Source organism: Akebia trifoliata, chromosome 15, assembly GCF_017979445.1.
Source record: "Akebia trifoliata isolate Shusen 1 chromosome 15, ASM1797944v1, whole genome shotgun sequence".
Taxonomy (NCBI): Eukaryota; Viridiplantae; Streptophyta; class Magnoliopsida; order Ranunculales; family Lardizabalaceae; genus Akebia; species Akebia trifoliata.
The window spans coordinates 25219784-25245330 of NC_141389.1; the positions used below are offsets into that span (position 1 = coordinate 25219784).

At 35.7% G+C, this 25547-nt stretch overlaps 1 protein-coding gene and 2 pseudogenes across 3 annotated transcripts; 1 reads left to right on the top strand and 2 right to left on the bottom strand.

Moving 5' to 3' along the window:
* Positions 1-3478: 3478 nt before the first annotated feature.
* Positions 3479-5292, top strand: LOC147384773 (uncharacterized). 3 transcript variants are annotated; one of them, XM_086426266.1, is made up of 2 exons: positions 3479-4255; positions 4384-4522. In XM_086426266.1, the coding sequence occupies exons 1-2, from the start codon at positions 3608-3610 to the stop codon at positions 4453-4455; spliced, it is 720 nt and encodes a 239-aa protein (XP_086282392.1). In that variant the 5' UTR covers positions 3479-3607; the 3' UTR covers positions 4456-4522. The 3 variants fall into 3 exon arrangements, with proteins under 3 accessions (XP_086282392.1, XP_086282393.1, XP_086282391.1); XM_086426267.1 differs by having other exon boundaries at positions 3481-4255; positions 4326-4465; XM_086426265.1 differs by having other exon boundaries at positions 3484-5292.
* Positions 5293-10231: 4939 nt separating this feature from the next.
* LOC147384774 (kiwellin pseudogene) lies at positions 10232-10951 on the bottom strand (annotated as a pseudogene).
* A 9147-nt stretch (positions 10952-20098) lies between these two features.
* On the bottom strand, positions 20099-21154 carry LOC147384775 (kiwellin pseudogene; annotated as a pseudogene).
* Positions 21155-25547: the final 4393 nt, after the last annotated feature.

Sequence of the window (25547 nt, forward strand, 5' to 3'; positions counted from 1 at the left end):
GGTTTCAGTCCTTTACCTTGGGTACATGTGATCCGGACTCAAAAATTAAAGTGGGAGGGGCATATCCCTTTTTTCAAATTAAAAATAAGAAATAACGAAAGAAAGGGAAAAGAACAAAATAACATGAAAAAAAAAAGACAATAGGATGCTATTTACTTCACATCAAAAAGAAAGAATGAGGAGGAAGGAGAACAACAAAAGAAGAAACTTTTGAACAAAAGAAACTAAACGAAAAGAAGAAAAAGAGCAGATAGAAACACAACTAGAGTGTTTTGTATGGGAATATTTGGTGAGTTATATGTAATTTCATTAATTGATATTTAATAACAAAAGGTTGATCACATGTCAATGATTTTTTTGAATTTAGCAAAGTCAATGAGGGTGCGCCTTGGGACCACCCGTGAGGGCGCACCCTCACTTACCCGGTGCAAGTGATATGCAAGTGTTGCATGTGCTCGGGGAGGGATCCATGTGCCTTGGCTTTGGCCCTGACTCTTCTGGTCCCTAGTTGGACACCTCCGTCATATAATAATAATAATATTAAAAACTTAGCCAAGTCTCTCTAAGAATGAGTTAATGTAATCTCCATCATGGTAACGGATTTCCTTCTAAGTATTTGATTAACATAAAAATAATTTGCTATTTTTATTAACATAGAAAATTGATATTCTTCCTCTCAGAATTCATTTTCAAGAAAGAACATTAAACTTTTATGTACATAAAAATAAATAAATTCATCTCTAATTAACTATTGACTCTTAGCAAGTTTAAAAATTATCATCAAGAGTTAAAGGATAAGTTTTAATTAAAAAGACAAGATTTGAAATGGTAATCTTTTTGTAATTCAATTAAGGGAGCGAGGATTAGTTACAGAGCACCTAAAATCAATTGCATTCCATCACTTAAAAAATTATCCTTGCATTCAAAAAACAAAAAAACAAAAAAGGAAAAGAAAAGAAAAGAAAAAAAATGCACTTTTTTTATTCTTTTTTTTTTCTTAATTGGTCAAAATCTACGATGTTACATTTTTTTTACACACCTTTTTCATCTTAATCTTTTTTCAATATTTTATTTATCAGTAAAACTTATTTTTAATGAGATCATTAACTTGATGACGGTGAGCATTGAACTCAGGCTTATGATAGCATAAACTTTACCAACTAAGCTATTTGACACCTTCTTCTTCTTATATCTATCTGTTGATTTCACTTCATAAATGTGGTTATGACATTGAGAGAAAGTGTTTATGAATATCAATGACACGAACATTTGAAAAGTAGGAGTAAAGAAATATGAAGTGGGTTCAAAGAAATCATATGAATACCTAGTGAGGTGCAACAACTAGTAACAGGTGATCTACAAGTTGTCGAACCCTTCAAATAAAGGGTAAATTATCATTTCATGTGCTAAATATGATGAAAATTTGGTTTTGGCCCACTGTTCATGTTAACTCCCATCGCATGACTAGTTAGATTGTACATTTTACAAAGTGATGATCTTACTAGTTTAAAATAACGAGATCCTTGTGAACTTCTGAGATTGTCACTTAGAAAAAAAAAATCAACGATCTTGCCAATTTAAACCAGCAAGATAATCACTTTGAATGACTTGCGATCTCACCTTTCATGTTTTGGGAATTAAATTAAACAGTAAGTCATGATGGGAATTTCGTCAAAAGCTAATCATGTCTTGGAAATTTTTTCTTAATTAACAAGAAAAAAGACATTTAATTATAGAGAAAAAAATATATATACAGAGGACTGCGCGTTTGGTCTTTATTAGATATTTATGTTTGATTCAAAATGAAATTAATGAACAAAATTTCAAGAAAATTTTATTGACATACCATAATCTCTAAGGGCCCTCTAAAAAAAAGTAAACTTTGAAAGAAGTAATTTTTAAGGGCACCTCATGAACTAAATCCTTTTTATTGTTCTTTTTTTGTCTACACTGCATTGTCTTCTCCAGTGAATCAAGATGTTATAAATTTTAGAGTTCAACACCAGTAACCAAAATCAAAATCTCATTAGAAAATATATGTGGATCCTTACGAACTAATCGCTCACTACATTCCTTCTTTTTTATTTACAATACATTGTCTTCTCCAATGAACCAAAACATTAGAAATTTCAGAGCTCAACTCATGCTTTGATCTATGAATGTTTGAGTCTATAAGAGCTAATGATGTATCAAAGCATAAAATTGCATTTGCTTAAGAAAAATTCTCAGCAGTAGTATGACCAAGTTCTATTGTCTCATTTCATTCCTCATCATCTGAACAAAACCCACTAATTAAATATGTATCTTTGATCTCAATGAAAATAAATTATGCCTCATTTTGTATTATTATGTCAAAAGTGGACATCTAAATGCTTTGAGTCATGTCAAGAGTAGATATTTGATATTGTGAAGCACACACATCAAAAGTGTACATCTAGCACAAATTATGCCTCATTTTTGTTCACTATGTCAAAAGTGGACATCCAACATGTTTCAAGCCATGTCAAGAGTACACATTTGACATTATAAAGCACTGGTCAAGAGTGTACATCTGACAAGGGATTAAATCAAATGCATCAATGGAAACACTTTCTCTCAAATTCTTAAATGTTGTCCAATTATGATCATGCATTACATAGATTAGACTTAACTCAAACGAAACCTTAATCTCGGTAACTTACCCTGATATCAAGTTATGTATTATATTCCAATTAGTTGTGAAGTTGCATTTTTGATGAAATTTCGATTTTGGTTATTAATGTTTTGACTAAAGTTGAGCTTTGAAATTTTCAACATCTTGGTTCATCAGAGAAGATAATGTTCTATAAATGAATGAGAAGGAATGTAAAGAGTAGTTAGTTTGTTAAGGTTCATAGATATTTTTTAATGAGATTTCAATTTCGATTATAGATGATTTGACTGGTGTTGAGCTCTAAAATTTTTGACGTCTTGAGTCACCAGAAAAGGAAATGTACTGTACATGGAAGAGAATGAAGGTAAAAAGGGTTTAGTCCTTGAAGCACCCTTAAAAATTTAACTTTCAAAATTTATTTTGTTTTATTTTGGAAGACCCTTAGAGATTGTAGCGTGTCAATAAAATTTCCCAAATATCAAAGCAACAACCTTAAAATTTTATATTCGTTTTTTACATACTATTTATGTTAACTGCACATCTTCCCCTAAAAAATTAACATTATTTACATGAGTCCTTTAAAATTCTAGACAAAATATTTTGTCCGCTAAAAATTTGATAATGAACTGATTTTTTGTGAGGATGATCTCTATAGTGTAATTCATTATGAAATTTCTAACCTTAATTTATAAATTGAAGAATCATGAACAATCAACTCTTATTGATAATTTATAAATATTTTTCATGGATTAAAAGTTTTAGAATGGGATGATTTTTTTTTTTTTTTTTTTTCATGTAAGACAAAAAATTTTCAAATCCTATTTACATGTTCTTATCTTTGGTGCAGTCGACGTACATGATTTGCTATCGTACATGTGTCCATGTCATCCTCCTCAATAAACCCGCACGAGAGAACTTCGAGAAAGATCAGCTTCAGTTGCAGAGAAAGAAACACTCGTCGTGCTAACATACGCCATGACCTCTCCTCGTCTTGACCTACGCACCACGGCGCAAGTTATCAAACAATCCTCAACATCTTTCCTCTCCAACTTCTACACATTTCTCTTCCTCTCTTTTCTTCTCTTCTCTTTTCGAAAATCTGTCGAGAACTCAACTTTCTTCATCATCACCTTCATCGATCGAGATCCATCTCTCAAAACCCTAATATCTCGTCTCGATCTCTCCGGTAAGAACTCCAGATCTTCCGATAATTTCAGATCTCAAACCACTGGAACCCACCACCACCGTCGCCGCCGATCTTTTATCCAGTTCAGCCGCGTCGGTAACCTAGATGAAGATTTCTTCTCCGGTGAAGGTGAACATGATCGGAATCTTTACGGTCTCGTTCGGAGATCTCCTGTTAATGTTAGTTCTGTCAGTTTGAGTAATTTCTTCCTCCGTGATGGGAAATTAGGGTTTTCTGATTCGGAGAAGAATGATGGAATTAGGTTTTCTGAGATTTTTGGTTCGGGATTTCTCTTCAAAAGCGAGGGTTTTTCTTTGTCGGATGACGGTAATTCCGAGAGGAACGAATCGGAATCGACGGCGGTGTCGGAGGATCTTGGATTTTTTATTAAGGGATTGGAGCTCAATCGTCGAGATGCCACGGCTTTGTTCTTTCTGGTGAGTTTCTTGTCCGCTGCTTATGGTTGGGTGATTCTGGGGTTTCTAATTACAAATTCTTGCATTCTAGGTATAGTGTTCTTCACTGTGGTTAATAATCATTTAGGGAAGTATAATTCATTTTTCAGTACAGTTTGGGTTGGTTCTGGATTGGGAATTCGGAGACTTTCGGGTTTTATTCTAATGAGATGGGCAGTTAGAGATGCAATGACTCAAATCCTTGGTTTATGGTACTTTGGTGAAATTGAGGATCAAAATTCATTTTTTAAACTTTTTGTTAGATTAAAGTTGATGCCTTTCTCTGTTACGTCTCCTTGGGTTCGTGGGTATGAGTCAGAGATTTCAAGGTTCTTGGTTACATGGTTTTTGTCGGATACTCTTGTGGCTCTTGGGTTCGCGGTGGATTGTTGGGTTGCAATTATGGATGTCAGGAGTGGAAGAGAAGTAGTGAAAGAAGGATGTTATTTGATAATTACAATGTTGAACCAAGCAATCCAATTAAAGTGCTTTGAAGCTATTCTTTGTGGGTCTCTTGTGAATTGGATTCTGGCTTCGATATTTGGGAATCTATTTGCCTCGTTTTTCCAATCTGTGGTGGAGGTTTACTTTATGGTGGTTTGGTTGGTATACTACTTTGCAGCGAAGTGTAAGGATGCCAATTCAGATGGGACGAGGTTTGGGAGGAGAAATTTGGAAGATTATATCAATGGCATCAGATGATACTAGTGGTAACTACGTGGAAGTTCACTTCAAGGTACCTAGCAAAAAACAAAAAAAAGAAAGATGAAGTTCACTTCAAGGCTCTGAATGTAACTGAAATATACCGGTAACATCTTGATGCTTTTGGGTGTTTCTCTTTTGTACTCCATATGTGTACTTCATCGGTCAGGGAAACGTATGAACTTGTGTATAATTTCACGAGAATGTATTGTATGTAAATTGTGTTCTGCTTATGATTCCAATTTCCTGTAGTGTATGATTTGTTGGCACTAGTGAAATGAAAAATCAGATAAGGCTCATGATTTGCTCAGCTGAAAGCTTAAGTGTTGGTCTATAATATTCTTTGTTTCACGTCATATTGTATAGATTAAAGCATTTTCTTTTTTAGTCTGTACTTGTATTTCTTTTTCTGCACAAAGCACACTAGAATGTAGGTATTGTTGCTGTATTGTAATGTTATGTGATGCACTTAGCATTTGTTGATGTGGGTCATGTTTCTGTATGTGGTTGCTTGTTTAGTGGCAAGACAACTATCTTCAAGTCATCAGAGTCTTTGGTTCTCTTTAAAATTGAGAATCTTTCTTTCTTCTTTTTGTTTTTCAGAGGAACACTGAACTGCCTTTGAAATCCTGCCCAACCTAGCACATAGAGACTATTTTTTTTTATAACCAAAAGATTTGTTGAAAAGAGGAGTCCTCAAGGAGAGATACAAGAAGCAAAGGCCAAAAGACCAAAAGGCCACAAAAAAAGAAAAAGAGAAAAACGTAAAGCCACGATCACCATTTACACACAAGGTCCCACCCAAACAAGAGACCCTTGAACAATCAAAATTGCTTACCCCGATGAAACAACAAACCCACAATGCTAAAAATAATTTCCTGCAAAGAGTGTTCCTTTCCTTAGAAGATTTTCCTGTTCCTTTTTTTTTCCATAAGCCCAACAAATAGTCTAGGGAATAAAATTCAAAAGAATCCTCTCCCTACCAAAACAATCAGAGGACCTCCAACACTCAACTGCCTCTCCGAGTAAGGGGCACACCAAGGGAATCCTCTCCCCATCAAATGGCATGCAACTGGGACATGGTTCTTTCCTTGGAAAACCCTATTGTTGTGCCTTTTCCACACATCCCCAATGTTGTTAAATAGCATATGCCATGGTGTGCAACCTGGCATATGCTATGCGCATATGTGATTCGCATTAGCATATGCAATGGCAGAACAAGAACTTTTTTTTTTTTAAATAATAAAGAAAAATAAGAAAAAAATGCAAATATTCTAACAACCAAAGAAAAATATTCTTATAAGCTTTCATTCCCAACGTGATTGTAATTTATATTTGCATATATATAACAAGTATGCAAGAAGGTAAGAATGCATGGACTCAAGAAATTGAAAACAAAAATGAAATCTATATTAATTAAAAAAAATTAATGAAGTTACAAATTCTTGACTTGTATTTGATTTTAAATTATTACATTTGTTTGACTTGCTTTGTGTATAATACTAGAACCTTGAATCTTTCTTGAGTTGTTTCTTGGCCTGATTCTTGTCTTGCAATAGAAGAAGTAATAGAAGATAAAAGTAGAAGTATAAAAACTAAGAAAACAAGTCATAGTTTAAAAGAACTAGTTGAAAAATTAGAAGTAGGGAGCCTTTGAGTGTGTGATTTGGAGGGTATTAGAGAGAAAATGTGGGCCTTTAGATGCGTAGAGAGTGATGGGAAAGGGAAGGGAGGAAATGGGGTATTTATAGAGGTGTTTGAAGAAGAAAACATAAAAATAAAAAAATAGTGTGCCCAACAATCAGGGGTTTAGTCAGGATTTTACCTATATGGGGGCAACTCAAGAGTGGAAAAATTTGGGGTCGGGGGAATAAGAGTAAATTTTTTTTATGGGGGCAATAGCGGCAGATTTTTTTGATTCACCGCTGTTATCTGTTGCAATAGCTCTTAACCCCATATAGGCTTTGAAAATTCTTGTAGGGGCAAGTGCTCCTATTGCCCCCACTGTAAATCCGCCCTTGCCAACAATAAGATTTCGACTATTGGATAAGTATGCCATCACATACTGCATATGCGATCGCATAGTGCAGTATGTGATCGTATACTACAATATAGTACGCGATAGCATATGTGTCTAGCATGTTTGCCTCATATGCCATTATGGCATAAGCGGAGAAAAGTTTTGTGGATGGCATAGGCGACCGCATTTGACAACAATGCACATCCTGGAAAGTGCGCAGAGAGGATCTTTCAAAAGATTTTGCTAGTTGGCTGAGGATGTGAAGATCAATTATGGAGTAAGTCAATTGCCCTCTTGGGGATCAACTGCTTAATATCAAGGAGATATAGACTATCTTCTTGGATAGCTAAAACTGACAGAGGTACAAGGGAATAGAGATTGAGAGAATAGAGGAATGTAGAGATGTGAGGGGTTAGAGGAAAAAAGAGTGATAATAAAAGGGTTTGGAATAGCTAATGAGTCTACAAATGGAGGATGAGGAATTCAAGGAAGAGAAGGGAAAGCTTGCTAGAAATGCTGAAAAAGCTACAAGGAACTGCAAGGCTAGGCTGGTGTTAGTTGGGATTTTGTTGGTGTTGGGTTTGAAACATTATTGGGTCAAACCCAACTAGTAATCGGTAACCACAAGGCTATGGAAGCCATTCACGCTTTTTGACCTACAATACCTTTTTGGTGTTTTTTTATTGATTGCAGTTCATGTTCCAACATCATCCATGCATAGGATTATAGGAAGTTTATTGACCCATTTTTTGTTGTTGGAGAAAAGTGCGGAGTGAAGTTGCATAAAGTCAAGGAGCAAATAGATTGAGAGATGTTAGACAAAGCTATGATTGGTGATCGAGATTGATGGCATAAAGTCGAGTCTTCATCCTTGAGGTGTGAGGAATAGGGCTATGGTATCATTTGTGGGGTGTACCACTATAGGAGTTACAACATATGCAAGGTTTGTTTGTTCATGAGAGTCGACAAGTGAAGAGGAGAGCTGGATATCAAAAGGGTTCTCAAGTCCATGAGAGTCGACTAGGTTGCTTTCGGTGTTCTTTGTTCTATGCTTTATGTCAAGATGTAGTTGAGCTGCAACTCAGGTGGTTTGGGTCCGGTTAGGGACCAACCCAAGCACAGTGAGAGCTTTATATCGCCCAAACCAAACATGATCTGGTCGGAGCTTGGTGAGGTGCTTAATCTAATCCCACTTAAAGCTGTAACTTGGGTTGGGTTAGGTTAGGTTAGGTTAGGTTTGAGAGGGAAAGCATATTAGTTGTGTCTATAAGAGTTCAAATCAACAATATAAACAGTTGCAAATAAGGAAAAAAAAAAGTCTATATATATTAGCTCAATCAGTTGTAAATTCAGAAATGCAAAACAAGCCTCTTTGTGGTCAGTGAAGATTAGACAAAATAAACTATTTCTATGCCTTAACCAACGTGAAAAAGAAGAAAATGAAATGTCTTCACTTCCCTGTCACTCTACAACCACTATGAAAGCTCGAGGTTTGATCTCAAAGTTCATCAATAGCTCCTCTTCACTTAGGGCTATCAGCATTAATGGTTATTAAAAATCGACATCAATAGAAAGACAACCACTAGATGACGAGTAGAGACTTTGAGAGGAAATGGTGAATGAAGAAAGGAGAGGGTGAGAGAAACACAAAGGAAAATGAGTAAGGGGAGAGGAAAGAGGGAAAATCGGAAACATAACCTAATCTCTGAATGCGTTAAACTAAATCTTTTCACCATTGTTAGTTATTAATTATTATATATGAGGTATATTTATGTAATATGAGGTATATATATATATATTTCATAAATTGAAATTTGAGTTCGAGTTGAATCAGGTTGCCCTCAACCCCACCTTGGTTTGGTCTTTAATTTCCAAAATTGAGCCTAACATGAGCTAGTAATACTCAAACCCAAGCTTGGTTTAGGTTTGAGTTGGCTTAGTTTGGCTTGGTAGGGCCCACCCAGGTTGCACCTAGTTTGTGGTGTCCTTCAATCGAAAATAACTAAAATATGATATCGTAACGACATGTCAGCAATTCAGGCTTCTATGTCAAACACCTTATATTTGCGTTGAACATTGATGAATGTTACATGGTTGATACCCAAGAATTTTTCTATTCATGTTTCAGCTTTGAAGTTCCAAACTCTGATTGTGTAGTGTTTCCTTTATACTACATGGTGGGTCCCAGGCCCCGGATAAAGGGGGGTTGTGTCAGGTTGACACCCAGTGTAAAAATTCATAACCTCCTAGTGCGAATCCTAATTAAAATTATACTCAATCCATTTACATCAAGGATTTTCCTCGAGTCTGTATTTATTTTCTCTAATTGTAGATGAAGTAATTTTTCATATTCAAGACTGCATGTCTTGGTTTTTTGTTATTTGCAGATATTGTAATATTAATTGATGAGGCGAGAAAGTGAGTTAACACAACTAGAATTATGGAGAAAGGTGTTGAAGTCTAAGGCCTTTAGAGTATGTAGAACCAAGAGTGAGTACATGGAGTGTAAATTTAGAACTGACACTCAGGTAGAGGAATGCATAGTAAAAATTGATGGTTTAGAAAGACCCCGAATCGTGACCAGTTTTGTTATCTCCAGTCTATCATGCATCAGGATGAAGAGATTGAGACTTGAGAAACATGTCTCCCATATGTATGATTAGAGTTGGATGGTTATAATGGAGGTACACTTCTGGAGTGCTATGTGATGGACACAAAACAAATTAAAAGGAAACTTTTATCGGACAACAATATGATCAGTTATGCTTCATGTAGTGTAGAATGTTGGGCTGTTAAGAAGCATATGTGGATAGATTGAGTGTAGCAGAAATCAAGATGTTGAGATAGATGAATGAAAAGACTAGGAAAGATAAAAGTAAAAATAAATGCATTAGGATTGGTTCCAATAGGATAAAGTGAAAAAGTTGACTGAATATGCTTTGGCTGGGCATATCCAACGAAGGCCGATTGCAGCCGCCCTAGTTAGAAGAAATATTGAAGTTTAAGTTTCTAAAAGAGCGAGATGAAGATGCCAAAAAATGTGGACTCTTAATTATAGAATACGTGGCATAAGGTTATGTTTTGAAGTAGTACCAAAACAGATGTTACTAACGAGAACAATTCTCCAGCATCCACAAATAAACCACCATATCATCTCCACCTCACATCCATATCTCATGTGAAGTCTTTCCCGGCCATATAATTTTACTGTCAAAGAAACAATAGATATTTAAAGACTAGAAGGAAAAAAGGACTCGGGTATCCATCATGGCCTCATCCATGGACCTTGTGATGTCTACGACACCTATGTTTACATCAAGCTCCAAAGCGTTCCACATGGCATTGGAACCATCAACGATATTGGTGGCGTAGAGGTTGGTACACGTGTTCTGTGTCGGACCCATTTATTGAGTCACACTCATTGACTACCTTAGCAGTTGTAGTCCTTCCATTGTTAGCTCTAGTGCTGATCGTCGTCCCACATCTGATACCACATTCGTACCATCCAGCGGATGAGCAACTACACGTTCAGTGTTGTCTTGGTAACTATTGTCACACTTTGAAGGTCCCCAACCATAACCACCTTGGCTTAAATCATTAAGAGTAAGAGAGGCAATGTGTGGAAGATACAACTAGAGGTGAGGAGATGTAATTTGGGTAGATCTTACCTTAATCAAGTTAAGTTGACAGACTGTTTGCATCCAACATCAGATGGAGGAGAGGAAGATCCACCACCACCAGCACCTGATGATGAGGAGCAAATATGGGTCCCGATATTGGGGTCATCATTGCATTTTCCATTGATGCCAGATGAGTTTGCCAGCACAATCGTTTAGGGTTTTATAAGAGAAGGAAAGAAGAGTAAAGGGTAGAAGTAGAACTGCATGAGCCCTGATGATTAGTGACATAGTGACAAAATCTGCGACTTTTTCATGAGCCCTGATGATTAGTGACATAGTGACAAAATCTGCGACTTTTTCAAGAAGTCGCAGTTATATCACAATTTTAGTAGTTGTTGATTAAATCATTTCTCTCTCTCTTTTTTTTTTTTTTTCCCCGAAAGATCACTATTAATCACTTTTTAATCCCAATTTTTTAAAAGATCATGGATTATTTTTATTTTTAGCATTTGTAAGTGTTATTTTTTTATATTTAATATATTAAATACCTATTTTTTTAACTAAATTTATTTTTACGTTTAGTTTTCTCCGATAATTTCTCAACTTTCTCTTGAATAATTCTTTGATTAGTTAGAACTCTAAGTCTGAATGCTTGGTTATGTGAAAAGTGATGAAAGAGAGAGGGAGGAACCGGGGGGGGGAGGGATTGCGTATCTATCGCTACACCAGCTTTCGCTAATGCCACCCCAATTCATATGTAAATCATAAGAGAATTAGCACGCATCTTGGGGGTGGCATTAGCAAAAGTTGGTGTTGCAATAGAAGTGTTCTCTTTATTTGGCATAGGTGTGTTATAAGCAATTGATTATCTATGACACGCGAGATTCCATGTAACTTGGCGCGAGGGCTTGAAGTTAACATGGGTGTAGGTCAAGGATTGGGAAGCACTAAACACCCTTCCTACAAAGTGTATGCTAAACTTTTCCTAGGTTTCCAAAAGGAAACATCAAAAGTAGAAGCTGGTCATTATCCCTTAATATTAAAATTTCACTAAACTAATAGATATGCCCTGGCACGGGGTTGACATGGCTTCATATGTGAGCCTTACATTATGTTACATGAGTGTTCCTGGGTGACTTCGGGGTGAGATATACCTAACTTTAGGTGACAGAATGTATGGCCATCACAGTCTCCTTCACCTATTTTACAGACGTTCTCGTCGCATTGTTCTGACAAACTCTTTAATCTTCTACTTGAAAGGTAGTAGATTATCTGCACTCTTCTATGTAGTTTTACATTTTAACATGTTTTTCTATGTGATGACACGTGTTGTTGTTGGCTTGAACTGCTGTTGACTTGATGCTTTCGAGAACTTGGTCGACAACTCGTTTTGGCTGAATAACTGAATCAGAAGATATACGTGTTGGAATACTGCGCGTAGGATCTGCATGGTACGGTTTGAAACTTTTTGCATGAAAGACAAGGTGAATGTTGCGTAATTTGTACGGTAATCAAAGCTTAGCAAACTTGTACGTCCTTGGACTCTGTCTTTGATAGCCTGAAATAACAGTATGAGGAGTTAAATGTTGTTGGCCTGTGATAATTTCAAAAGATTGAAATTGAACTCTTCTAAAGGTTGAAATTGAACTGCGCGACATCAAGAAGATTCGCCCAATTCATGTGGTTGGCATTGGCAAGATGTCTCAAATACTCCAACATGGAATTGAATCTCTCCGTTTGCCAATCTGTTTGAAGATGTCCACTGGTTGAAAAGTCAAGCTAAAACCCAAGTAATCTACACAGTTTGTCCCATAACTTCCTTGTGAATCTTGAATTTCTATTATTGACAATACTTTTGGGCACACCCCAATACTTGATGACATTTTTGTGAAGTAACTGAGAGTCTTTATCTGCAACCTGAACTTGACAATAACCTAATTTTAAACCCAACCCAACTTTGAAGAGTACTTAACTGTCCCAAGTTTATCAAATAAGTCAACAATTCGTTAGCTAAGATACTTATTCTTGATGGTGATTTTGTTTGACGCTCGATAATCAACACGACGTTGTAATAACCCATAATGTTGCTTACATAACTTAGCTAGTTTTAGAGGATTCATTTTGTAAGACCCCTTCGTAGGAGGTATGGTACCAGGTAGCGGTTCATTCTGATGATCAATCGGCCTATGAGGTGGTATGACCTTTTGAAGTTCATTCGGCATCACATCATTAAATTCTGTCAATACCTGTGTAACCTGAGTGAGAGTTGAATTATGGTCCTGATCATCAGGTTCAACTCGTAAGGTAACAATGTACGTTTGCTCACTTTTCTTCAACCTTTTTTTTCAATTGAAGGACAGAAATCATCATTTCCTCTTTCTTATTGGTGGAGACAAGAATAAAGCTTGGACATTCACCTAGCATACCCAATAGGTTAGCGAATGACATTGGTACAATCTTGTTCTGTCGCAAGAAATCAATCCCAATGATAACTTTGAATTCATCGAGTGGAATTGAGAGTAAATCAAGCTTACCCTTCCATGTGCCTATTTTGACAGACACTGACTTGCCCGACCCTTGGATATGAGTGGCCTAAGAGTTAACAACTTTCATGCAGCCTGAACCTTTCTCGAGCCGTATATTGAGATGCTTCGCCTCTGCGAGGGAAATGAAGTTGTGTGTAACTCCTATATCAACCATTGCCTAGATGGTCTTGCCACCAATTTTGATGTCAACATATATAAGACACTTCCATTGACGATTTTTCTGAGTTTTAGAGATCTGCTTCATTGCATTTAATAAATACTTAGTTCCCATGTGAGGAGAATCTTCATCATCTCGCCCACTTGTACTCTCGTGATTGGGGTCACTTTGGGAGGTTAATAATGCATTTAACTTACTCCGTTGTGGGCACTTGAACGTCTTGTGAGACTATCACATATCATGCACTTAAACTTGTGGCGGTGCTTGGCAGACAAGGTACTTCTGCTCTTTGAAGGGGAGGAATTTCGTTGGGATCCCTGACTTGAACTATGTTTGTGCCGTCCAATTTCTTACCATTTGAAGACTTCTTAGTGTACTCATGTTGTTGGGAGTACCCCTTCGAGTGAGGGTGTGCACTCTATTTGCTCCCATTCGTGGGAGTATAATCAGTCAACCGTTCGGCTACGACAATTATAGACGCGAGATCTTGCACACATTACCTTTGTAGTTCGGTTTGAACCCAAGGCTTGGGCCATTCTTGGAATGAGAACAGTTTGTTTTTTTCTAACATGTCACGAATATCAAGTATCAATGAGGAAAATTGCTTGACGTGGTCGTGCACTGTATCTGTTTGGTGGAGTTTCCTCAACTTTCTAAGGGCAATGAATTCCACATTCTCTGGTAGAAACTGATGTTTCAACTTTCGTTTAAGATCATCCCATGTATCGATGAAACATTAGACACTTTCCATCTCGGTATATTTTGTTCGTCACCATAGTTTGACATCTCCTGTAAGATACATAGTAGCTGTTATGACCTTTACCTTTTCGGAATCCGGACGAGCAGTACTGCTCCATGTCAAATAAGAAATTCTCGAGTTTTTTCGTATCGTGAACACCATTAAAGGTGCATGGCTGGGGGACTCGCAGGTGTGAGGGAGGAGTTTTACTATTGGTAGGTCGTTCATTATCGATGGCTCTGACAGGAGACCTACCTTCGTAGTGAGCTCTGTGATCTGTTCTTGTAAGTTGGCTAGGGATCCTCGGGTATTTTCCTCGAGGTCAACTAGTCTAGCACTGATTGTCACCGATTCCTCTTCCAGCGTGTTCTGGCGATTATCTAGTTGTGCAATACCATCAACGAGACCTGATAGTTGGGTCATCTTTTATTCGAGTAGCTCAATACGTTCCTTGTTATTACGTCGTGGTGATATGGTTGGAATGGGTTGGTTTGCGGTACTTTTCTTTCGTCTTAACATTGTTTGTGTGAACTAAATGGAACTAGGGGAAGAGCTTGATGATGAAATTAACTTGAACTTATAACCAACGTGGTTTAGATACCAACTGTCACGTCCGTGTTCTTTCGAAATGAGGTCGTGCGTCGCAAGGGAGTGCTAATCCACAAGCAAGCCTGTAAAAATGATTTTACACCACAAACGTAATTAGTAAACAAGATAAGAGGCAAAGTCCGGAAGTAAGTTTATTGATATAATATTAATTACACGGTGTAACACGTTACAAAAACAAATAGGTGTGTTGCAAGCAACTGATGATCTATGACACGTGGGACTCCACGTAGTTTGGCATGAGGGCATGAAGTCAACGTAGGTGTAGGTCGGGGATTGGAAAGCACTAGACACCCTTCTTACAAGGTGCATGTTAGACCTTTCTTAGGTTTTCAGAAGGAAACATTAAAAGTAGAGACTGGTCATACTCCCTTATTATTAAAATGCCACTAAACTAACATACATGTCCTAGCATGAGGTAGACATGACTTTATATGTGAGCCTTACATAATGTTATATGGGTGCTCCTGGGTAACTCCGGGGTGAGCTACACCTAACTCTAGTTGACAGAATGTATTGACGTCACACTTTCATACATTCTTTTCATGTACGACCACACGACAGCTTACATTTGCTATTGACTGTATTGGGAGGAAAAACACTTTCCTTACAAACTTAATAAGATTTTTAAATCTTACTAAAGGTTTTTAAGCTCAAATGGATTATCATATTGGCAATCCAACACCATGGTCTTTAGATTTCATGAAAATATTTAAATCCAATAGAAAAATATTAAAAAAAAATTAATTTTCTTTTGAGTTTGATCTAAGGTTTTTAAAATGGACAGCTCCCAAACTTCCATAGAGCTCCCAAACTCAAGATTAAAAAGAAAAAAAAAATCGGTGAAAATTAACATCATTCTTTGATTTGTTTTTTATATTCCAATCTCTACCAAAAACAGAATACTCTACCAAAGCATATTATAAAATGGTCTAGACCTTGAAAAGGCTTAACAACTTTGCACCAAACCCACCAATTTGATGTTGATGTTAGTGGACCAAATAGAAAGTGAATAGAAACTTCTACCAACCACCAAGAGGGTGGCTGAATGGTAGTAACTTGGGGTCAAGAAATTTGCTCTTTCTATAGTCTCAACTTTAAATCCCACTATCCATAAAAAACCTTGGTGGCCACGCACCGCTCCACGTATTGGGGTATAGCCTGAGTGTGGGGCGTAGGAACTAGTCTGGTACACGCAAGCCCCTTCGTTATCCCAAAAAAAAAAAAAAAAAAAAAAAGAAACTTCAACCAGAAAATGAGAATCTTTTCTGCTCATTTCTTAGAAAAATCTCATTTTGTTACTAAAGTTTCTATTGACTAGACATTGGACCGAAATTAACGTGGCCTATTCACTTTCCATTTGTTCCAATAACATCAAATTGGTGGGTTTGGTGCAAAGTTAAGCCTTTCCAAAGTCTAGACCAGGTCGTCATGAACTCATCATGCCTCCACACACTAACATATTGAATGAAAATACGGTTTACGCTTAGCCATTATTCAAAGTTCCATGCCATTTTATAATGCTTAATGTAGAGTATTCTGTTTTTGATAGAGATTGGAATAAAAATCGGCCCCAAATCTTCCATTGAGGAGAGAAGATTTGTAGCAAGTTTTCTCTGTAGCTCTTTTTCCACAGTTGGGAAAAAAAAATTCACAACTCAGGTCGTCTATGATTCATGGTCTTCTTCGTCAGTCTAAAAGGAGAGTTACCATTGCAACATCAACTTTTGCTAATGCCACACCAAACGTGCGCAATTGTTTGGTGATTTATAATAGGAATTGGTGTGGCATTAGTAAAAGTTGGTGTGATAATAGTAGCTATAAAAAAAAATGAACAATTTTTTTTTTAGCCTGATCAATGGTTTGAAAATGGACGGCTAAGGATCTGATGCAGTCTTGGAAGTTTTATGATTACAGTATTATTAGAGCTAAGGGTACATTTGATTGCATAGAAAATCAGGTGGAAATTACAATTTCAGGGAAAATTATTGTTTTTAAGTGTTTGGTGCGTCAAAAATTAAAAAATTATGGGGAAAATGATTTGCCACTAAACTCGATTTTCCTTTGTTAGCGACAAATCATTTTCTTACCCCTCCCCTCTAGGAAAATGATTTGCCATCTCACGTAACATTAAAATTTTAAAATAATGAATTATTTTAAATTGTTAAAAATTAAGTTTTATTTGTAAAATAAATATTTAAATTGTTAAAAATTCATTATTTTATAATAAAAAAAATTAAAATTAGCTTTGTCAATCATTTTTTAATATTTGATTAAATAATTAATTTTAAATTATTTCAATATTTATTTTGTAAATAAAAATAGAGTGCTACTGTTGGCACCCCAACTTTTATTGATTACACTAATAAAAAATCATAAATAAAAGTTGTGGTGCCAATAGAAACTCTCTCAGGTTTTTGTTAGATTGTTATTTATGTATTTATTTATTTTAAAGACTTTTAGATGAACTTAATCATAATTGTATAGAACTAATAAAATTGTTTGAATGAGTGTTATGATGTTGAGATTATAATTTGTGCCACACCTTTGTAATTTTTGAAGAGTGTATTTTAATATTTAATTTGGGTTTGATAAATAATTTAAGAAATTGGGATGTAAAAATTAAAATTTGAGGTGTCAATAGTATCTCTCTAAAAGATTAAGAAATTGGGGTATAAAAGGTCAATTTTTTCACAAAAGAATGATTTTATTGTGATTTTTATATAGTTATCACAAAACTTGAAGTAAAAAAAAAATATTTTTTAGGTTTATTTTTTTTATGCAACTCTAGCAACAAAAATAAATTTTTGTGAAAATCAATTATCAATTATCTAGCAAATGATTTGCCAAGTAATATTATCTCTGCAATCAAACACGTCCTAAGATCTTTTCCTAATGTTACTTGAGCACCATTTGAGCCCACTATATTAAGAACCATAGTTACAAAACTCAACCCATACCCCAACTTTTACCTATTACACCCCAATTTCTTAAATTATTTCACACCCCAATTAAAGATTAAAACATACCATTCAAACATTACCAAAAATTTGACTCCAAATTATTATCTCAACATTATAACACTCCATCAAACAATTTCGGTAGTTATTACAATTATGATTAGTCTCATACAAAATCTTATACCCAAGGATTAGTAATGTAACAAATAAAAAATAAAGAAATAAAGAGAGTTTCTATTGGCACCCCAACTTTTACTTATTCACAATAATTTACTTATTTTCTATATTTTTAATAGGAGTGTAATAAATAAAACTTGGGGTGCCAATAGCAGCTCTCTAAAAAAATTACCTCACTCCCAAACTCGCATCTAGAAGATAATCCCCCTCTTATTCTTGTAAAAAGTCTCAACTATGAAATTTTTTTCCAGATTAAGACCCTCTGACGATTAAGTTAACAAGAATAATCAAAGGGTTAGTGAGAAAATGAATCCAAAAGTCTTTTACTTATGTGATTTTTCTTGTATTTATAGAAAAAAGAGAGTTTTAATCTCTTTAGGTAGCTTCTATTGAAAATCTTGCAATTGATCCTTATCTTTTAAAGAATTAGGGTCTTTCAATCGTAGTCCTCTTCATTCCTTTTTGAATTATAACTCTTAATTTCTTATTTTCTTCATACTGATCTAGAAATATTATTGTAATTAGAATTCTAACCGATTATGAAACTCTTTTGTTTGAATTTGCATTGACCCCTTATCAATTCTAGAGCATTCCTTAATTACCAAGGTCACTCAGCCATTCTTGTTCGAGTGGCTTAACGCTGCCACGTGTCATTCTAGTTAAGTGTCATTTCAGACTCAGGGGAATTGGCTCGTGAGGGTCTTGGCTGGAATCTCTCATCTGTTGATTGGATTCCACTAACTCTTAATATTTTCCATGTGTCCGTCAGGCCCACTTTCTCAATCTCTTGCCGAAACCCCTTAATGGTATCTTTGATTGTATGAAATTTATCGTTAAAGGAATATGAATTCTTTGGGAAAATGAATATTGTGAGAAAATGAATTCCACCATTTGATTTATGATAGGATTCCGGACCCATAGGTCCAACTAGCAGGAGCGAGACAACTGGTCTCTTGGAATACCATATATATCTCGTCCAAATCCCTCCGGTATATGCAATACCCCACAAACCACACATCATGTAAGCAAGGAAAAATCCTTGTAAAAGTGATCAATAAGGGAGCTTGTACTCATCACTATTCCCTTTTTGGAGAGATGCCTTGGCCATTGTACCCAATGCTTTTGTGTGCTTCATTTGATTGCACCTAGAAAAATATCAAAAGGAGAGTTGGTTTTTAGCATAATTTAAAGGTACTCATCTCGTCAACTTCAAATTTGACTGAGTTGACTCATTTTGATTGGATTTCAAGGTGACTCACCCTAAAAAATTAATGGGACCAACATGCAAGAGAACCTGGCAAATCATGAATTCAAAAAAGACGAATTGTACAAGGAAATTCTTTTTCCATCCCATTTTCCATTTGCGATCAAACATATGTATATATTTTTCCCAAACACCCTTCTTAAGTCTTGAGTGTGGCCAAATAGATAAAAATTGAAGAGGTTAAAGATATTGGATTTTTGGATCCAATTGCAGAAGATGGTATCTTGGTCAATTTTTATAAGTATCTCAAAAAAGACCACGGTCAAGGGGTATGTCATCAATTTGAAAGCACATGAGGGTATCTCAAATATTTACCAAAACCTGGAGGGCCTTATCCATAGTCAATGGTTAGAAATGGGATCTCTTCACCTTAGAGCTCCCATGGTGTGTTTGGAAAATGGAATGAAAATGGGTAGAATTTCCATTTTCCACGTGAAATCACACAGAAAATGGAAATCTACCACATAATAATTCAGTCAAGCAATCGATTTCATTTTCTCACATGGGTTCATGGAAAAATGGGATCTCTTCAACTTAGAACTCCATTGGTGTGTTTGATTATCCATGGAAAATGGCATGAAAATGGGTGGAATTTTCATTTTCCATGTGAAATCACACAGAAAATGGAAATTTACCGTCATATAACAATTCAGTCAAGTGATCGATTTCATTTTCTCATGTAATCCCATGAAAAAATGAAATCCAACCTTCTTATCTTTATCTCTATTTTCTTTTTTTTCTCTCTTTTCTTCTTCTTCCTCCTCCCTCCGCCTCTATCCTCTGCTACCGTTAACTCTCTCCCTTCTCTTTTTTGGTTTTCGTTCAGGTATCTTTCCAGGTGCAATCAAAATGGTGGATTTTCAATTTTCATTTTTCCCACCACCATTTTATCAAGGAATTTGAAACCCATGAACTTCTTCATCAGCTTCAAACTCTTCCAATTAAAATTCTTCTTAAAAGCAAATAGTTCAACTCCTCAAAAAACCTATCTATTTCTTAAGATTTTAATGTTGAAGGAAGTAGACTCTTCAGTGTGAAAATGAAGGTAAAATCTTTATATTAGAAACTGAAGACAATGGATCTCTAAGAAAAAACTAAAGGGATTTGGACAAGAAGTTGAGGATGAGAGAATTTGGTCATTTTAATTAATCTCTCATTTATGATCAAATTCTAGGGTTATATCACCACTTTGAAATACAAGATTTTATCTTCACCTCACTTCTCTCATACCACTACTAAATCTAATCTCTTCCTTTATTTCAAGTACCATCTAGTGAAACAGGCCTATATATAAGTAACATATCAAAGACAATATATCTTTAAAGACAAGAAAAATAAAAAAGATCTTCGGATCCCATCATCGACCATGTGACATTCACCACATCTAAATCTGTGCTAAGCCCCAATGCGTCCCACACAGCATTGGAAGCATTAATGACGTCGAAAGCGCATGGACCTTGGTACCCATGCTCTGCATCGCATGCATTCCTTGAGTCACACTCATCGACTACCTTCGCAGTTGTACTCCTTCCATTGTCAGCTATTATATAGATCAACTTCTCACACAGGGTGCCACCTGCATACCATCCAGTCGATAGGGCAATGATATGTTCGGTGTTAGCATGGTAACTACCATCGCACTCGGAAGGACCCCCACCATTGCCTCCTTTGCTAAAATCATTATTCGTAAGACGGGCATGTGTGGAGGACGTGATTGGGGGCGAGCAAGAGTAAGTTGAGAAATTTTGGCCTTGGCAAGAAACTATGCCCGACGGTTTGCATCCACCAGCAGAAGGAGAATCAGAAGAGCAATTGTGTGTCCCCATAGTGGGATCATCGTTGCATTTGCCACTGATGCAAATGAGTTGGCCCGAGCAATCGTTTAGGTTTCGACAAGGTTCTCCACATAAGGAGATGGAACTTATAAGAGTAGGAAGGAGAAAGAGAGAAAGAAAGGATAGAAGTGCATGAGCCATTGTGAGAACAAGATTGGTTGGATGTTGTGAGAGGTGAAGAGATAGAGAAGGATGTTTGTTTTACTGTCTTTTTAAGGAGATTAAGTTTTGACCATATATGAAGAAAATTCAGAGTAATGTAAACCTTAGTCCTGAAACCTCTGCCAGTTGGTTTCTTTTTTACTTTTCTTTCCTTTGAATCTTTTAGTCGGCTTATCTTGAACCAAGCATAGCCACAAATTCTCCGAGCATTTAAAAAAAAGTCATAAAATTCTTCAATAATGAATCAGTCCATTAAATGGATCAATTGCCGATTTATTAAATAATCAGAGTCTGTTACATATTTTAACCTTCAACCTTAAAATTTAATCTTCTTCAACCTTAAAATGTCGAGAATTTTCTCGAACTTAGCCAAATTATGCGAAATGAACTGAACTTAATAATCGTCAAATCCAAATTTGGTTAGTATGAACACGACATAAATTCCCTTAAAGTAAAGTTTGAAGAATGAGTCTAATTAGCCTTACAATGATAGTGAGGAAAATAGATCTTACTAAACCTCATTAACCATAAAAATAGACATTGAGATTCGTGAAACAAACCCTCAAGATTTATAATAAATTTCAAAGTCTTATTTTACACATCTCGAAGTCTTTTGACGGTGGATGAGACTTAACAAGACTTTCTTCGTCAATATCATTGTAAGAAAAGGTTTTCTCTTGAAGAATTGGGTTCGAGGTTTGCTCGTAAAAGACACTTTTCTTTCAGTTTTTTGTCTTTTGCCAAGATGCAGAAATCTGTACCTAATTAACCTGTGACATACTTTTCATGAGGCCCACACTGCTTCCGTGACATGACACTCGTACCTCGAATGACGCTAGTTCCACGCACGAGGTAAGTGTTCATATGTAAGTGTCAAGATTGCCTGATTACTTTAATAGGATCAAATCTTACTACAGATCGTTCAGCCAACATGGATTACCACATTAACAATCTCCAAAACCCTAGTCCTCTAGATTTTATGAAAAAATTATATATATATAAAGATAGTATTCTTTTGATAAAATTCTAAACAATATTCTAAACAAAGCATATCTTATAGGAGTTAAAAATTTCGGAATGAACTCATTTTTTGGGAGGATGATAGCTATAGCGAGAAAATCATTCTCACAAAAAATTAGTCAATTATGAAATTTCTAACCCTAATTTATGAGTTGAAGAATAGTGAATCGTCAATTTTTAACTGTTAGTTTGTAATCATTTTTCATGGGGTTAAAAATTTCAGAATTGGTTGATTTTTTGCAAAAATGATCTATTGACTATAGAGATCATCATCACAAAAAATCAGTCCATTCCAAAACTTAATCATATAAGACAAAAATTGATCTAGATTGTTGTATAGGATTTTGTCAAAATAACCCAACCCAAATATATATAACTTTATTCAACTAACACTGAGGGGGTGGTTCAATGGAAATTTCAAATCCAATAAGCAGTGAGAGTGTCTGTAGGTTGTGTCTCAATACCCAAGATAAGCAATATTTTCTTGGGACAACCTCCGAGGGTGTTCCTTTACTTAGTTGGTGCGTGTGATGTATGAGTGTTGCACGAGCCTGAGGGAGGGTCCCATATGCCTTGGTTTCGGCCCTATCTCATCTGCACCATCCTAGTTGAACGTAAGTCCGTACATCTCCGTTTAAAAAAAAAAAAGAAAAAAAAACTTGATTCAAGGTGTTGAAAATGGACATAAGTCGAACTCCCAAATTTAAAAATAAAAATCTAATGGGAGGGATTTCTACTAAATAATTCTTAACTTTTGAGTGGTGTCTTGATAGTTTATTTAGTAAACTTTTTATATCTAAACCGTCCATCAAACTCATCTCTCTTTATAAATTTTTTGGAGTACCCATACCATCCTTTTCTCATTTTCTTCATATACTTAGGTTTTTTACTAGTGATTATAATCAATTTTCGATAATTTTTTTAAATGTGAATGGTAAATGTTGACTGATACATTCTTAATTTTAAACATTTAGGTATATTTTTTGATTTATTTAGACGATTTATGACAATAAATAACAAATGAAGTTAGAATACTAAAGTTTTGTAGATTTTGATGTAACTTTTGATTTTAGTGTTTGTATCACAACTATAATATATATATTTTAAGTATTTCAAGGGAATTTATCTAGTATTGAAGTCATAAAAAAATAAAATTTTCTTTTAAAATACATTGTAGACACTCTATTTTTTTACTTTCGTCTGATTCACCGACTCGTCATGATAATTGTCCAAGAATTCTGAAATGAGTTTACATTATTATAAATACTCCGAGATGAGTATAAAATTCCCCAAGTCCTAAAATGAACTAAAGCTACATGTATCCGAGAGATGATAGAAAGAAAATAATAAAAAAAAAGGATAATTGAGAGAGAGCTTTTGCTAAGCGACCACCCTTCCCTACAAAAAATCATCACATTAACTTATCATGGTAAATAAAAAATAAGAACCTAAGTCATATGTCTAAAATCCCTCGACATAGGTAAAGTGATGAAAATACCCTTAAGACCTAATTAAGTGGTATTAAAAAATAACAAAACAAATCCAAAACCCAAACCTGATTCGACTAAATACAAAACAATTCATCTTACCCTAACACAACTTACTTTATCCCAACCAACTACACCTTTACCTCCTTACACGTGGCCCCCCACCTTACAATACTCCAACTACCAATCCCACTCATCTCACACGCACAAGCACAAATACACAAAACAGCTCTCCGCTCTCACGTTTCCCTCATACGTGGCCCCCAATTAGACCTTCTAACATTTCATCCCCAACTCTCTCATTCATAAACCCTTCCCCCCCACACGTTTTTTTTTTCCATACCTTCTCTCTACATTTTCTTCTTCAACTTCCTCCTACAACACAAATCAACTTCCATCATCTCCTTTTTTTCTCTCAAAAAACTCACCCACGAAGAGAGTGAGGTTGCTTTGGGAAGCCTATAAAAGGGAGAGAAATCCATTGTTTTGGGCATCCAAATCTTTTCAAATTAATTTCTTCCCCCTAGAGTCTCTTTCTCTCTCCTTCTCATTTAGAGGTTAAAGTAGGAAAAAGTAGTTGCTCTCCGTTTCTTTGAAGAAAACGCGGCAATCAAATTGGAGTTCGTTGGTTCAATTATTTTTGTCGATTGAATCTGTTAAAATTCAACACCAGCCCAAATTGGAAAAGCCCACATTTATTGTCCAAGCCCAATAGTTATTTATACCCCAATTTCTAGAATCTTCCTAGAGAAAACTCTAGATGTCTTTAGATAAGAGAAAAATAGAAGATTCTATAATTTTAGATATTTTCATAGAAAACTCTAGACTAATAGATATTTTTAGAAAGTTCTAGATGACAAAATTGTAACCACTAGATTAAGAATGTGTTGGCACAATCCTAACCATTAGTTAAGGAGGTGCCACTAGTATAAATAGGGGTGAGTCCTTTCATTTTGTAATCAAGTAGTAAGAAACAAGTTGTGAGAAATAAGTTGTGAGTAAGAAGTCTTGAGAGGTTGTAAAAAGTGTGAGTGTTTGTAAAAGTGTGTTTTTCTTAATAGAGTGTTATTTTCTTCTTTAACTTGTGAGTGATATCTTTATTGAGGGTATAGTACAAGTAAATTGTTTACTTGTTTATATCCAATATTTGTGCATTTATAGTCAAGTACTCTAGTTTTTTCTTCAACAATTGGTATCAGAGCCAGGTTGTCAAGGATCGATTTTGGTGGAATTATCTTGAGTCGTGAGGAGTTTACTACTCTACAAGATCATTAGTCAAGTTTGTTCCGTTCAGTCGAAGCTCTGTCAGTACGATGGGTGACCTTCAAGTAGTTGGAGGAATCAAGAAGCTCAACAACCAAAACTACAACACGTGGGCAACATGCATGGAGTCTTACCTACAAGGTCAAGACCTTTGGGAGATTGTTGGTGGTAGTGAAGTTACGCAACCGACAACAGAAGATGCCAATGGCATTTTGAGAAAATGGAAGATTAAAGCAGGCAAGGCGATGTTTGCTTTAAAGACCACAATTGAAGAAGAAATGTTAGAGCACATTCGAGATGCCAAAACACCGAAAGAAGCATGGGATACTTTCGCTACACTCTTTTCAAAGAAGAACGATATAAAGCTACAACTTCTCGAGAACGAGCTGCTATCAATGGCGCAACGTGATATGACGATCGCCCAATACTTTCATAAGGTGAAGTCGATATGCCGTGAAATTTCAGAGTTAGATCCGAATGCTGCTATTGGAGAAACCAGGATAAAAAGAATAATTATCCATGGTTTGCGACCCGAATACCGAGGTTTTATTGCTGCAGTACAAGGATGGCCGACACAACCATCACTTATTGAGCTCGAAAATTTGCTTGTTGGTCAAGAAGTTTTGGCTAAGCAAATGGGAGGAGTCTCGTTGAAGGATAAGGAAGAAGCACTTTACACAAGCAAAAGTAAAGGTAGCTTCAAGCAGTACGTCAGA

Coding starts and splice junctions, on each gene's coding strand:
- LOC147384773 (XM_086426265.1), top strand. CDS start 3,608: ATGACCTCTCCTCGTCTTGACCTACGCACCACGGCGCAAGTTATCAAA.